A 14022-nucleotide genomic window follows, 5' to 3' on the forward strand; every position below is an offset into this window, starting at 1 on the left:
GGGACCTCACCCAGGACAGGAGGAAGCTCGGCTGGTCAGCTCTTTGGACTGCTGCCCTGAGCAAGTCCTACCCCACGCTCCCCAGCATGGCCCCCAATGCAGCCTTGTGCCCCACGAAGTGCTGGGGGTGGGGGAGGGCACTGCAGCAGGTCTGCGTGGCCCCAGGGATGAAGCCAGCTTGCTTCTGGGGAGCGAGTGGGGTGTGAAAGGGCCTAAGCTCCCTCCCTCTCCTGCCCCTGAGCGACTCCACCACAAGAGCTACGAGGAGGACCTGGGCACTGACCGTGCATTTTTGTGTCAATACAAATAAAACTCAAAACAACCCTCCAAAAAAGTAACAACAACAACAACAACAGAAACATTTCTCTGAAGGAGAGCAAAATAGGAACATTTACAAATACTTCTGGCTCTGGCTTGGATCAAGTTAATGTTAAATACAAAAACAAACAAACAAAAAACCCAAACAAAACAAAAAAATCCCCAAAAATGATACCAGAAACACACAAATGAAAAAAAGTGTGTGTCCCCCCCCCAGATTATAAAAAAATAAGAATATACACATTCAGAGAGCTTATTACAGTATAAAGTCACTGAGGCCCAGGCACTGCCAGGCCTGGCTCCTGGAGGGGCATGGGGACAGGGTGGTAAGCCAGGGACAGGGGCCAGGGCAGCCACCCCTGCAGGTGCTGCTGCCCCAGAGGTCAGCTCACTGCCTCCCCAGGGTTTGGGCTTGCTTTAGCTCAGCGCTTTTCCAGCCCTGTGACTCACAGCAGGGATGGGCCTGTGGGTTCCCACTGCCGGCTTGGAAAAGCCGGGCAACCTGGAGAGCCGGTCGGTCTCCATCCGTCCCTGTCACCTCGTACCTAGTGATGACCCTGGCTGCGGCCTGAAGGCGCTGGGGGGCTCCTCGACCCCCACCAACCTGCCTGCCATGGCTAAAATCCTCCAGCTCTGCCTCCCAGGGGCAAAGCCACTGCCTCCCAGCAGTTGAGGATGAGGAAGACGCCAATGGGCATCCTCATGCATCCCACGGGATGGGCACGGGAGCGGGTACCGGGTCCCAGCACTGCCCGTGAGGAGCAAGGAAAGGAAAGAAGGAGGGGAGTTGAGGGGGAAAAAAAAGGCAAGACAGAGCCAGGACCAAACTCACCGCTCCAGGGATGACAGCAATGAGCCGGCAGGAGAGCAGGGGGCCCGCAGAAGCTGCTACAGTGGGGGCTCATCTCTATGCATCTACAGAACAGCAGGGTCGGGCGCAGCAGGGGGACAGCAGACACACGCATAGGTACAGACACACAGGCTGAGTGGCAGGGAAGGCTGAGGCGAGCACCTCTTCCTACGCCCCAGGGCCAGGGCAGGGCTGGAAATACATTTCCTAGGGCTTGGCAAACCCCTTCTCTAGGTACATTGTTTTTTGTTTTGTTTTTTTTTAAGCTGGTCCCAACAGAAAAAAAAAAATTAATTAAAAAAAATCATAACAAAACCAAAACATAAACCAAAACAAAACCAACTCAAAGACAAGAAGAACCACCTCCCCGAGCAGAAACACGGCGGGGAGGAGGGGGAGCCTCTCCCCACGCTGTCCTCCCGCACTGGGCTTGGATAAGGCACAGTTCGACAGCGCCGCCAGCAGGTGCGGGCAGGCAGCTGTCTCCCCCCGCCCCAGCACCGGGCCCCGCTGAACCTCGGTGGACGCAGAGGCAGCCCCGGAGAGGATGGGGAGGAGGGGTCCCGTGGTGGGGGGGGAGGCGGCTCTCAGTGTCCCGGCGAGCTCTTGTCCTGGGCGGGCCAGTGGGTGCCGTGGTTGGCGAGCAGGAGGCCCTGGCGCTGGGCGTGCTCGAGGATGGCGGCGTAGCAGAAGTGGTACTGCTCGGGGGTCTGGATGCTGAAGGCGCGCTGGCTCCGCATGCGCAGCACCGTCTGGTAGATGTTCAGCGTGCCCACGTCCTGCAGCTGCGACAGGCAGATGTCCAGCGCGCAGAAGGTACCTGGGAACAGCCACGAGGGAGGTGGCGTCAGCCACCGAAAGCCAGCGCCGCCCCCCATCAGAAAGCACAGCAGGGCGGTGGTGGTCCTCAGCCCCCACCCCCAAAACCTCCCGGCGTGAGACCACGGGCATCAGGAGAAGCAGCCAGAGACCTTTCCCCAGGTCTGATGGCTGCGGGGAGTCCTGGGGATGTATCCCAGGCCAGCTAGCTCCCAAACGCACCCTGGCGGGGAGAGGCTGCACTGTCCTCCCCCAACCAAGGCCTCCAGCCCAGCAGCAGGGTTACCCAGTACCTGTCCTGCCAATGCCGGCGCTGCAGTGCACCACGATTGGGGGTCCTCCGGGGTGACCTTTGAAGCGAGGTCCCAGGGCACTGACTGCCACCCTCTGCTGCTGCTTCACAGCCCCCAGAAAGTCGATGAGGGTGGCGGCGGAGGAGGGGACGCCATAGTCCGGCCAGCTCAGGTACTGGAAATGAGACACCAGGCGACGCTCCCTGGTCTGAGGGAAAACAGAGGGGTTAGACCCTGTCCTCCCCTCTGCCCCTGGACACACAGGGCATCCAGCACCGCTGTGCTGTGCCCTGCTAGGCAGCTGTGGCCACACACCTCTGAGCTGTGGATCTCCAGGATGGTTTTCTTGTAATGGTTGAGGTTCTCCACACCTAAGTTGGTGATGGTCAAGGCCCCATAGCGCACCTGGAAGTCCTTCTCCAGAGGCCAGTACTGGCCACACTTTCTCCTGCCTCCTTCCTCCAGCCTAGAGGCAGAAGGACAAGCTTGTGACTTTTTCCACTCTCTAACAGGGCCATGTCCCGTGCCACCCAGCCTTGGGGATCCCACAGGGACCAATCATTCCATCCCTGATGTGATGCCCCCACCCCACAGGGCTCTGTTTGGTACCATGGCTGCAGGGTCACTGCAGGGGGCATGGAGCTGTGCATCCAACAGTAAAGGCACTCATTTGGCAAAGGGAAACAGGGTTGGGTGCCCCCCAAAGAGCACTCACCGGGTCGTCATCACGATCACCAGGACATTTTGCTCCCACACCATGCGCCAGAAGTCACCGTAGGTATTTTCCAGAGGCCCTGTGGGGACAACCTGCACATCAGCCCAAAAGCTGATGGATTTGCACAAGTCCCTTCACCCAGCAGCCTCTGCCAGCCCCCCACTGCCCTCCCTGGGGGGCCACAGCCCCTTCTTATAGGGCATGGACCCAAAGCGAATCCATCAGCAGCGGGTGGAGCTGCTACGCGCTGCTCCCTCCAGCACCAAATTCTTAAGGGTCAGCATCGACCCCCACTTTCTGCTCCCTACTGCTTCATCCCCAGGCAGAGGGGGCAAAGCCAGAGGCTGGGTTAGGGGCCGGAGTGGTTGCCTGAAGGAGGATGGATCCCAGGAGAAACTCTGCTGCTTCCTCACTGGAGACCAATGTGGAGTGAATACCCACAGAGAAGAGTAAATATCCTCAGAGACGATATTTATGCTCCTGGGATGTCCCCTGCCATGGCTGAAGGTTGACTCGAGGCAGGGAGGTAAAGCCCACACATGCACCAGGAGCAAAATAAAGTGGCTCAGGCCATACCCTGAGTGCCAATGTAAGCATTCCTCTGCTTGTAGCCATCCATGAAGCTTGCATTGATGTAGTCGGTCAGCTGGGAAGGAGAGAAACAGGCACAGCATGAGCCCTCCAGAGCCTCACGGCCAGGACAGCTGTGTCAGGAGCTTCCACCCCAGGCTGCCTCACCTCGGGCCGGCTGTACGGCTTTGCCAGCTTGACACGGGTTTGGTCCAGGCAGGGCACATCCCCGTACCGGTTCTTCTCCTGGTTGTAGGGTGCCCTGGGAGGAAGGGGTGAGAGGGAAGCAGAGATGTTTTCCAGGCACGGAAGGAAAAGGCAGCAGCTTCTCTGCATAAGCCTCCAGCGCCCATAGCCTGAGCTCTGCTGCCATCACCTGGCCAAAGCCTCGGGAAGCAGAGTCCCAGACAGGTCCTGGTCCCCGCTGTCCCCTGCTCAGCTCCGGGGAACTGCAGAGGGAGCTTGCAGCGTAACCTGGCTGGGGGTCTCCGCTGCGAGCCCAAAGTGCCACACCCCAGAAAGGCCCCCACGAAGCAGCAGCAACAGCAGCAGCACGGGGGGGGGGAGATCCAGCCTTCTGTGGAGCCCTGCACCCAGCCCCTCCCCAACTCACAAAGAGCAGACAAAGGTGCCAGCTGGGCTCCTGCGCCGAATGTCTTCGTACTCTTCGTAGATGCCCCGTTTCTGCTTGTGGCTGACGTGGTCCAGCAGCTCCTGGAGGGTGACAGACTTGGGCCCGGGGACGTGGACGGATCCGTTATCTTTGGGGGCCACCAGTGGCACCAGGATGAGCTCGTCCAGAGGGTCGGGGTGCCCGTTCTGCTGGGGCAGGAACCGGCAGTTCCAGCTCAGAGGGTCGACTTTGAGGGACCCCCCAAGGTACTCAGGGAGGCATTCCCGGGGCAGGTGCTCCTTCAGCTCTGACATCTTCACCATCTGCACCTGTGGGACAAGAAGGAGGGGCAGGGGTTACTCCTGGAAGAATGGAGATGGGAACGGCAATGGTCTGACGTGGTCCTGATGGAGCGCAGAGGCTTCACCTGACAGCACTAGGCTCTTCCCCTGCCCCAGGAGGGCACCCAAGGGAATACTGCTAGCAGGGCAAAGGCTGGTCACCCCATGCACCCATCATGGGAGCTCACGCTGACACCCAGCTCCAAATCTGCAAGTGGTTCTGTGCTCCTACCAAAAGCAGAGAGGCAAAGTCCAGCCCAGGGAGACATCAGGCTGGACAGAGGCTCCATCAGCAGCATCACTGACGCCAAGGATGCTGCTTTAGGTATTTTAGGCAACATCAGACAGAGACTGAGTGCAGGTATTTAAGCTTCTCTCTTTTCCTGCACGCTCAGCAAAAGTTTCCTTTCCCTTTAATCATTGACCACTGCCTCTGCTTGCTGCTGCTGGCAGCCTCATCACAGAGGGGAAAATAATCAAAGTCGATTTCAAAAGGGGTTGAAGATACCTGCTGCCAGTACCAGAGCAGGCTGAGCCCCCCACGGAACAGGCTGAGAAAGCCTCCCTCCCTCCCAGACCTGGGATCAGCAGCTTACAGCTGACAGGGCTATGGGCCACAAGCTGCCTACACCATCCTGTCCCAAAGGGAAATCAGCCCCAGCCCTCCCCAGCGAGGGTCCCATCCCAGGGGGATGCCCCTGCCCTCACCCGCTCCCGCAGCTTCTCCTTCAGCAGCAGGCTGATGATGGAGTAGGGCACACGAAACCACATGGGAGCTCCCACGATGAAAACCTTCTTCAGCCGAGCTGGGAAGGCACCCTGCGGGCAGGAGAGGGTCAGATCCACGCTGCCAGCCCCTCTCCACGCTCTGCTGGGGCAGGGGGGCAGGTCCCAGCGGAGATGACAAGCAGGAGAGGAGGGACCTGACGCTGGCAGTGCCACACCGGGAGCGTGCCTCGCGCGCAGCCAGCAGCCCACGGCCACGCTTCTTTTTATGCTCCGATACGGAAACAAACGATTTGCTTGGAATTAGGTAGGCAGAGGGCTTGGCTGGGCGGGGGAGAGGTGAAGCCTGGGAGTCGGGCTTTGGGCGGGGAAGGGAGCCCGGCCAATATTTACTGTTACTTCTTCTTTCCGGAGAAGGGAGGAGGCACCAAATGCCAGCGCGATTAAAGAATCATTTGCATCTGTTTTCCCAAAAGCACTGCCAGCAGCTGCCAGAGGAATCCGGCACGGGGACAGCTGATCCCCTCCCACCCACGGGACACCACAGCCCCGGCCGGGTCTGGCCTGGCAGGCTCCCAGCCCCTTCCCGGGCTCCTGCTGGGCTGGAGCTGGTGCTCCTCAACCAAGATGTCCTCAGCACTGTCCAAACCCACAGCGCTCCACGTTCCCGGTGAGGGAGCGGCCCTGCGTGCTGTCCCCAGACACCAGGATGCCCCTGGCCATTACCTTCAGCAGGTTAAGGATCTTCTTGCTGAGGTCCAGCTCAAAGTTGGTGTATTGTGAGCCTGCCATGTCATAGATGAACACCAGCCCATTCCTCTGCGTTTCGAAGCTGAGACAGGGGGGCAAAGAGCAAGGTCAACCCCAGCACATCCAACTGCTCAACTCCTGCATGAGCAGATCTGTGCCATGCTAACCTCACCTCCAGCTTGCTGACCCCAGAAAACCTCCTTGTGCTTCCAGAAGGAGTCATGGACCCAAAGCTCCCCTCTGCGTTTCCCAGCTGCTCCAGTACCATTTCCTATGACCCTCGTTAAAGTCTGGTCTGTATTTGAAGCCCATCTCAGCTGCGTGGCCCGTGATGGGCAAGTTCCAATCCAGAAAGAGCCCAGCAGGACAAAGGGGACACCCAGGCTCTGTATTTTTGGCAGGGCTCATGTTACACCCCTCCTGCAGCAGGGCTGCCTCCTTCCTGGCCAAAGCCTGCAGGAATCAGTGGCTTTGCTAAACTGAATCCCAGACATGGGCACAGAAAGGGTGTGAAGAGCCTGCTTCGGGGCTTGAAGCAGGAATGAAATTCCCCCATGGGGGATGAGCAGCTTGGGTTCAAATCAGGGGCAGACAGGGAATTTGAGGCCTCAGGGAGCTGTGACCACCTCCAAGAACTGACATCTGGCACAGAAATGGCACGGCTTTTCCCCACAAAGCCTTCTGGAGGGCTTTCATCAAATCCTCGGGAAGCAGCAGCCCCTGGGAGGCAAGGGCTTCCCCAGGGACCTGCTGCTGTAAGACAGGGCAACTCTCAGGAGGCAGACTCACCTCTCCACTGCTCGGTCCAGCAGGTAGAAGAGCGCCTGGAGCACCACATGCTGCACACTCTTGCTAGGGTGGTGCAGCTTGGCTGTGAAGAGGGCGATGGAGGCTCCTGAGGGGTCCCGCACGCTCTGGTGAAGAAATAGGGTCAGGCTCCCACAGACACCCTTGTGAAGCCAGGATAAGCCACCCACCTAGGGCAACGTGGAGCAATTTGGGCTAGATTCGGACTGGATGGTAGGGAGAAATTCTTCCCCATGAGGATGGTGAGAGACTGGCACAGGTTGCCCAGCGAGATGCTGGAAGCCTCTTCCCTGGAGGTTTTGAAGGCCGGGCTGGACGTGGCTGTGGAGCAACCTGATCTAGTGTGAGGTGTCCCTGCCTATGGCAGGGGGGTCAGAACTAGATGATCCTTGGGGTCCCTTCCAACCCTAACAATTCTATGATTGTAACTCAGGGGGGTCCAGTTCCACCTACCAGAATGGTGAACTTGCCGCTGAGCAGCTCCGAGCGCAGCGGCTCCTCGTGCGGCTTCAGCTTCACGATGCCCTCCTTCAGCCGTGTCTCCTGCAGGCAGGGAGCTGGTGTGACTGCCAGCATGGACACCTCAGCCCTCCAGCCACCAACGTGTCCCCCAGGGGCACCCAGCCCTCCAAGGGAAACCACAGCACAGAAACCTCTGCTCCATGGCCCCATTTTCCAGCAGGGAACTGCAACTGCCTGCAGCAGCACGGGGAGGAACAGCTCTGCAAAGCCAGCATGGGAACTCTATGCAGATAGATCCTTTATGTACGGGGTAGGGGGAAGGATACCCCCAGGCCAACTGGGAGGGCACCCTGCGAGCATGAACGCTGCTGTTCTCAGCAACAGAGAGGGGAGTGGAGTCGAGGAGGTCTCCATGGTGACTCGCCTTGGCTGGAAAAGGATTTTCCAGCTGGATAAAACTCATAACGGAGTGGGGAGAAGAAATAAAGCAGGGGGAGGGTTGTCTTTGGGACCAGAGATCTCTCAGAGAGCAGGGAGCCCTCGGGCTGTGGGGGACCCAGCCCCCGGTGACTTACCCGGTAGGAGTGGAAGAGCTCGATGGCCCGCAGGACGTCGAACTTGCGGGCCATGAGGAACTTGACAGCCACGTTCCAGGAGAGCGGGGACACATTGTACTGGCCTGTCCACTTGTTGATCTCCTCCAGGAACTGCTTGGTCGCCTGCAGGAGAGATCAGGAGTGGGCAGTGAGATGCGGTGGCAGGAGGAGGAGAGCCTAAGGAGCATCCCTGGTCATGGCAGGAGCTGCAGGCTCCTTGGTGTGCGAGCAGAGGCTGAGCACAGCTTGGCAAATCCGGCAGCTCCAGCAGAAAAGAGGAAAGCTCTATGGTAGCTACTAAAAGGAAGTAAGGGCATCGTGGGTGGGGATGGAAATGGAGACAACACCATTGTGAAGAAGGGAGCAAGGGGCTGGGAAGACTTATGGGAGGGACAGGGTGAGTAAAAGGAAGATTCTCCAGGTAGTAAACTCTCATTCAGAGACAGCAGCCCCAGTGCAGCGGGAACCCATCAGCTGGCAGCATCCTCCTGGGGCTGCAGCTCTGCTGTGGAGCAGAGAACCTGGCTGTGTGAACACAGGTAACAAGCACAACCAGCATCAAGGGCTGATGCTTTGATGTGCTACAGGACGTGGACCAGGTCACCCAGTAAGGCCACTTTCACACAGCTGCAGACAACCAGACAAGGAGGGTTCAGCCCAGGAGGGTGCCCTCAGCCCATGCTTCCATCAGGCACTGGGGTCATCCTGCATGAGCACGCTCCCCTCCCAAAGCACCAGCACTGCTTGCACCCAGAACAATATCCAAAAAAGAAACTTTTCCAACCCTAGTGCAGAGCAGAGTGGCAAATCCCATCTGCAACCCCCCAGTGGGCTTAAATCCCTGAAGGCAAGCAGAATAGCCCCAAAATGAATTATTTGCACAAGCTGTATTTGCCAGGTGGGCTCAGGGTTTCTGAGCACCGCTGCTGAGGGGTTTTGCTGTTTGCTGCATGCTGACCTGCAGTCAGAGAGTGGCTTGAGTTGGAAGGGGCCTCAAAGATCACCTAGTTCCGACCCTGCTGCCGTGGGCAGGGACACCTTCCACTAGACCAGGTTGCTCAAGGTCTTGTCCAACCTCACCTCGAATATTTCCAGGGAAAGGACATCCACAACCTCCCTGGGCAACCTGCTCCACTGTGTTTCCATTCTCATAGTAAAGAACTTCTTCCTAACGTCCGGGCTAAATCTATCCCCCACACAGCAGCCCCAAGGGAAAAGGGACAGCACGGCCCAGCCTTCCTCCACCTATCACTCAAAGGATGGAGGGGGTTCCTGAAACTCCTCGCTTCCACCCGAGGCAAAACCCCAAAGCGGAGACGTTTCCATGCTCGCAAGAGCGGAGGATGGCGATGACGTCACGAGGAGGAGGAGGAGGGAGGGCGAGTGCCGAAGGCTGGCTGCCGGCGCAGGGAGCGCGGGCAGGAGGCGGTGTTGGATGTCACCGAGCGGCTCGGAGTTATTCAGCCAGCAAAGCTCGGCGGCGTTAATGACTTCCGACGGGAGGAAGCCAAGGGCTGGGGTTTATCGGCGGCGCGAGGCTCGGCGGGGGCAAGCATCTTCGCTTGTGAGATGAGCCAAGGAGCCCACCTTGTCCAAGGGGGCTCCTCACAGCCCGCCTGCCATCACCACGGGCTTTTTGGGAAGAGATGCTGGCTTGACCGGCTGCTGGCAGGTGGTAAGGGCCAGCCCAGACCCCAGCACACGGTAGACACAAGCTCCCTAATGCGCTACTGGAGTTGGTCAGAGTGGCAGGGAGAGAACTCATGGAATTAGGCTGGACCTGCTACCAGCAGCACCGGGAGGACTCAGAAAGTGGATTTAAATAGTCCAGCGCCAATCCCTTGCAAAAATCCCCTTCAAGCATCACGATCCCTCCTGGCACAGCAGTGTGCCCTGGTCAGCTGGCCACGGCTCAGCAGCCCGATCGGTCACCCCCATCTCTGCGACTGCTGGGGGCACCGAGCTGCAAGAAGCAGGCAAAGGAGCCACGGTGGCATGCACGCCCCTGCCTTGCATTCTCACCTCCCTGCCTTGCATTCTTACCTCCCAGCCAGCAGCCAGAGGGAGCTTTTGCTGGGAGCTGTACTTATCAGGCACCTTTATCTCCAGGGCTTCATCTCCAGCTGCCTCCACTTTGCCAAAGCAAAAGCAGCTCTTTTGTAGCCAAATTTTTAATGCTTCCTCCTCTATTGAAGAGCAATAGGAAAATAAATGGGTGTATGTAGAGACCATCTTCAGCCTTAACACACACTCACAGAACCATAAACTAAAGACAGGAAACCCCACTGGCCATAACCCTGCTTCTTTAGGGAGCCCTCTGAGCCCCTGGTAGCCCAAAAGCTAGGGCTGGGCTGGGCGCACAAGCCCAAAGTGTTCCTTCCCCAGCAGGATGGCACAGGGGTAATGGAGAGCAACAGGCATGGTATCACTGCCCTCAGAGAGAGACCAGAGCCAATAAGGCAGCCTAGAATGAGAAAGGTGCCCCGAGGTGATGGGAAGGATGCCCCGAGGTGATGGGAAGGAAGCAGACCATGTAACACATGGTTCAGGTCTCCTTCCTCAACATCTAACCCCTCACAGCTTGTGCAATCTCATTTCCAGCATCCACCAGGAGGGATGCTGGATGTTTTTGCAAGGGGCAAGACCAGGGAGGACAAGAGCTGGCTTTGCAGGGTGGCTCAGCCATGAATTTCAGCTTTCCCCAGCTTTCTCCAGCAGCAAAACGAAATCCCAAACTTACCGATGCCGACATTCAACCGAGCCAGGAGTTACTGAGCCGAGCACCACTAGCAGCCATAGCCCTGCCCACCTGGCATGCTCCATGGGGTCTCATCACCATTTCTGTCCTGGATCCTACATGGATTTATCCCAGTGTCAAGCAGGATCGCCCCACGCAGTGAAGGTGAAGCCCTTGCCCCAGAGCTGCAGAAGCAGCCCTGTTTCTGCAGGTGATGGCAGGGCTCTGAGCGAAACTGTCTGCGGCCGGGTGCTCAGAACAATGCCAGGCTTTGGAGAGCTGGCGTCATCCAAGTCCCTGCTTTGCTGCGCCAGGACAGGCTGGTGACAAAGCCACCACCATGGGAACATGAGGGCTCCTCAAGCCCTCCTCCTGTGGACTGTGCAGGCAGCAAACCCACCCTCCTTCTTCAGCTGGAAGGGAAAATCACAGCTGGGCTGAAAACGCCTGAGGAAAATTGGTTTGGATCCTCTGGGATAGGCTGTGGAGATTCTATGGAGTAAGAGATGTCTCAGGGCTGGCAGGAAGAGGAGAGGGTGAATTCCCCCAACCTTGGCTTGCTGTCAGTAATGAAGGAGAGCAGAGCAAGCAGAGGAAATCCTGATGTGGTCCTGAGGATGGTGAAGAGGTAGCAGGAAGGGGATGTCCCAGCCCCCACCACCCATAAAAAGAGAGAAACTTCCACTATTTGGCTTCCAAGGGCTGCACAGGGGGCAGCCTTCCACTGCTCCAGCCTGATGTTCCAAATAGCCCCTTCATCTTCTCCATCCAATATTGCCACACAAACCAAACATCTTGGATCCCCTCGGATCCTTGGATGCCGATTGAAGGAGCCCAGACACAGCTCTGGCTGCAAACCAAGCTTCCCTGCCAGAGCAGGGTCTTCCCAAACCCTGTTTGCTGGAAGCTTTGCCCCCTCCACAACACAGGGGAAACACAAAACACTGTCACCTGCAGGGCATCGGGGCACAAACAGCCCCAACCCTTGAGATTTGATACCCCTAGAGATAGCAACACCACTCCCAGGAGCAGCACTGATAAGAGAGAGGTGTGGTGGAAGGAGAAAGCCTGGAAGTGCTGCAATTCCAGCACGGGCTGCAGGATGGACTCCTCCAGCTCCGAGCAAGCCCTTCCCCGAAGGGCATGGGGGTTTGGAGAACCCAGGGTCTCCATACCGACCCTCCTAAACCTTCCAGTAGAAACGAAGGATGGTTTAAAAGAACACCACCAAGCACACAGACAGAAAACTGTCCATCTGCTTGCTTTTGGTTTTGCATTGTGACCCCTGAGGCCAGCAAGGCGGCCGATGCAGGGCCAAGCCCTTGGCCAGCCTGAGCATCGCATCAGCACGGGGAGCCCGAGAGCCCGGCTTCGAAGCAGCCTCTGTGGGATGTGTCTCAGGGTGCGGACGCAGAGCCAGGTGGACATCCCTGCGGATGAGGACGAGGAAAGCGAGAGCCAGAAGCTGCTCTCACCGTCCAACATGCCCTGGCTGGATTATCATCCCCGTTCCCCGAGCCCAGCAACATCCTCCCGCGGTGACGCAAGGCCGGCGGAGGAAGCCGGGACGTCACGGGGAGGCCTGGGGCGTGGGAAGAGCATGCACACGCATCCCCACGGCAGCCTGCCTACGGGGGGAGGCCTGCCAGGAGGGGGGGACACGCCACTTTGAGGGTGCCTGACCCCAACCCCAAGCTGCAGCACCCTTCCCTGCCCTGGCACCTAGCGTTCAGACCCTGCAAAAGCCTTTGGGGTGTGCGCTGGGTGGGCAGCGCAATGGGTGGGGGGCTGAGCTGATGTGGGGCTGGGCTGATGTGGGGCAGGGCTGATGGGGGGCTGTCCAGGTTGGAGAAGGGGGGTTTTGCAAATGGGGCTTTCCTTGGAGAACACCACCACGCTTCGAAAAAACGCCGCAAATCAGGGCAGCCAAAAGATGGGGTTGAGGGGAGTGGGGAGGTGGGGAGCGGCAGGGGGCTGCGTAAGAGTGCTGCCCAGCCCAGCCCGGGTTAGGGATGCCCGGCGGAGACCTACCTGCTCCTCCTCGGCGCTGAGCTCTGCGGCCATGCTGTGCGGCGCGGCCCCGCTGCTCCCGGCGGGCCGGGCCGGGCCGGGCTGTACCGAGCCGGGCTAAGCGGCGGGCACCCCGCCGGAGCCCATTCCCGGGGACCGGCAGAGCTGCGGGTACCGGTATCGGTCCCTCCCAGCCGCAGCAGAATCGGTGAGGGCGGCTCCGCCCCGGGGTCCCCGCCGAAAGTGCCGGGGAAAAAAAAAAAAATTAAAATAAATAAATTAGAAAAAATGTAAATAATAAAATTTCCAATATCTTGCTGGCAGCCCGCCGGGGAGTTTGGCTCGGGCCGGAAAGCGCCGCTCGGCTGGGCCGGGCCGGGCCGTGCTCCCCTCCCCGCCCCGCTCCGCTCTGCCCCGGCGGGGGCGGCGGCAGGAAGCGCCCGCAGCCCCCTCCCCTCGGCTCTCGGCTCGGCCCCGGCGGGAGGGAGGGAGCGGGCGGGCGGCCAGGGGAAGGCGGGGGACAGGAAGCCCTCCTCGGCGGAGGGGCGGCAGCGGCCGGGGTGGGAATGGAGGAGCTGGCGGAGCCCTGCCTCTGCCCGCCCCGGTTCTGCGTGCCCCGGCGTTTCCCTGTTCTCCCCCCACCAGGCTTCGGTGACAGGCGCTGGCACCGCTGCCACCGCTAAGATGGTGGCGAACGGCCCTGCCCGGAACCGCCTGCATGGGTGAGCGCTGGCGAACGGCGCCCAAAGACCCCCGGAGGTCTGTCTGTCTGCCTTCCAGCCTCGGCCACCTTCGCACCCGGGCTTCGGGGAGGAGGGAGGGGGCGTTTGGAGGACCCCCCCTTCGTGCTATGTTTTATGTGATCCCTCCGCCGAGCAACGCTCCTCGCCGCCCGTGGGCAGCCCCTTGATGTTTCATTCTGGCTGTGCCGTGCTTCCACCCTGCCTGAGCCGCAGCCCCAGCCCGGGAGCGCTCAGCCTGCCTCGAGCATCAGCTCCAGCCCCCCCAGCCTCACCTCTCCTGCCAGCCTTATCCTCCTCTGCCTCTGCTTCTGCCCCGCAGTCCTGCCCTGCGGACTGAGCAAACAGGCCGCCGCGATTTCCAGCCCTTTCCTCACTCTCCCTCCTCTGCAGCCCCTACATCGCACGCCCTGGCTGGGCACACCGGCATGGAGAACGGCGGCGCTCCTCCGGCAAGGAGCAGGGACCTCGGGGAGCAGCGGGCCAGCAGCGGCCCCACCAAAAAGGCAGGCCTCGGGACAGGGGGACATTTTGTTCAGCCGAGGAGGACTGCCTTGGCAACGTGCCTGCAGCCAAAGCCTTTGCACCTAACTGGGAGAAAATGGAAGGGCAGGGGAAAGGCGCTGAGCCCCAAGCTGGATGCAGGCTCGGGGGCTGGCTGTCCTCCAGAGCCCC

At 59.4% G+C, this 14022-nt stretch overlaps 1 protein-coding gene across 1 annotated transcript; it reads right to left on the reverse strand.

Moving 5' to 3' along the window:
* Nucleotides 1-268: 268 nt before the first annotated feature.
* PTPN9 (protein tyrosine phosphatase non-receptor type 9) lies at nt 269-13020 on the reverse strand. The gene is made up of 13 exons (XM_068144251.1): nt 12629-13020; nt 7840-7983; nt 7256-7345; nt 6785-6909; nt 5972-6077; nt 5228-5338; nt 4179-4507; nt 3734-3827; nt 3572-3641; nt 2996-3074; nt 2596-2746; nt 2281-2488; nt 269-1988 (listed from the first exon to the last, which is right to left on the reverse strand). Exons 1-13 carry the CDS (start codon nt 12659-12661, stop codon nt 1756-1758), a joined length of 1773 nt encoding a protein of 590 aa, XP_068000352.1. The 5' UTR covers nt 12662-13020; the 3' UTR covers nt 269-1755.
* Nucleotides 13021-14022: the final 1002 nt, after the last annotated feature.

Source organism: Melanerpes formicivorus, unplaced genomic scaffold (genome assembly GCF_026170545.1).
Source record: "Melanerpes formicivorus ecotype bairdi unplaced genomic scaffold, bMelFor1.0.p_v2 SCAF_10, whole genome shotgun sequence".
Taxonomy (NCBI): Eukaryota; Metazoa; Chordata; class Aves; order Piciformes; family Picidae; genus Melanerpes; species Melanerpes formicivorus.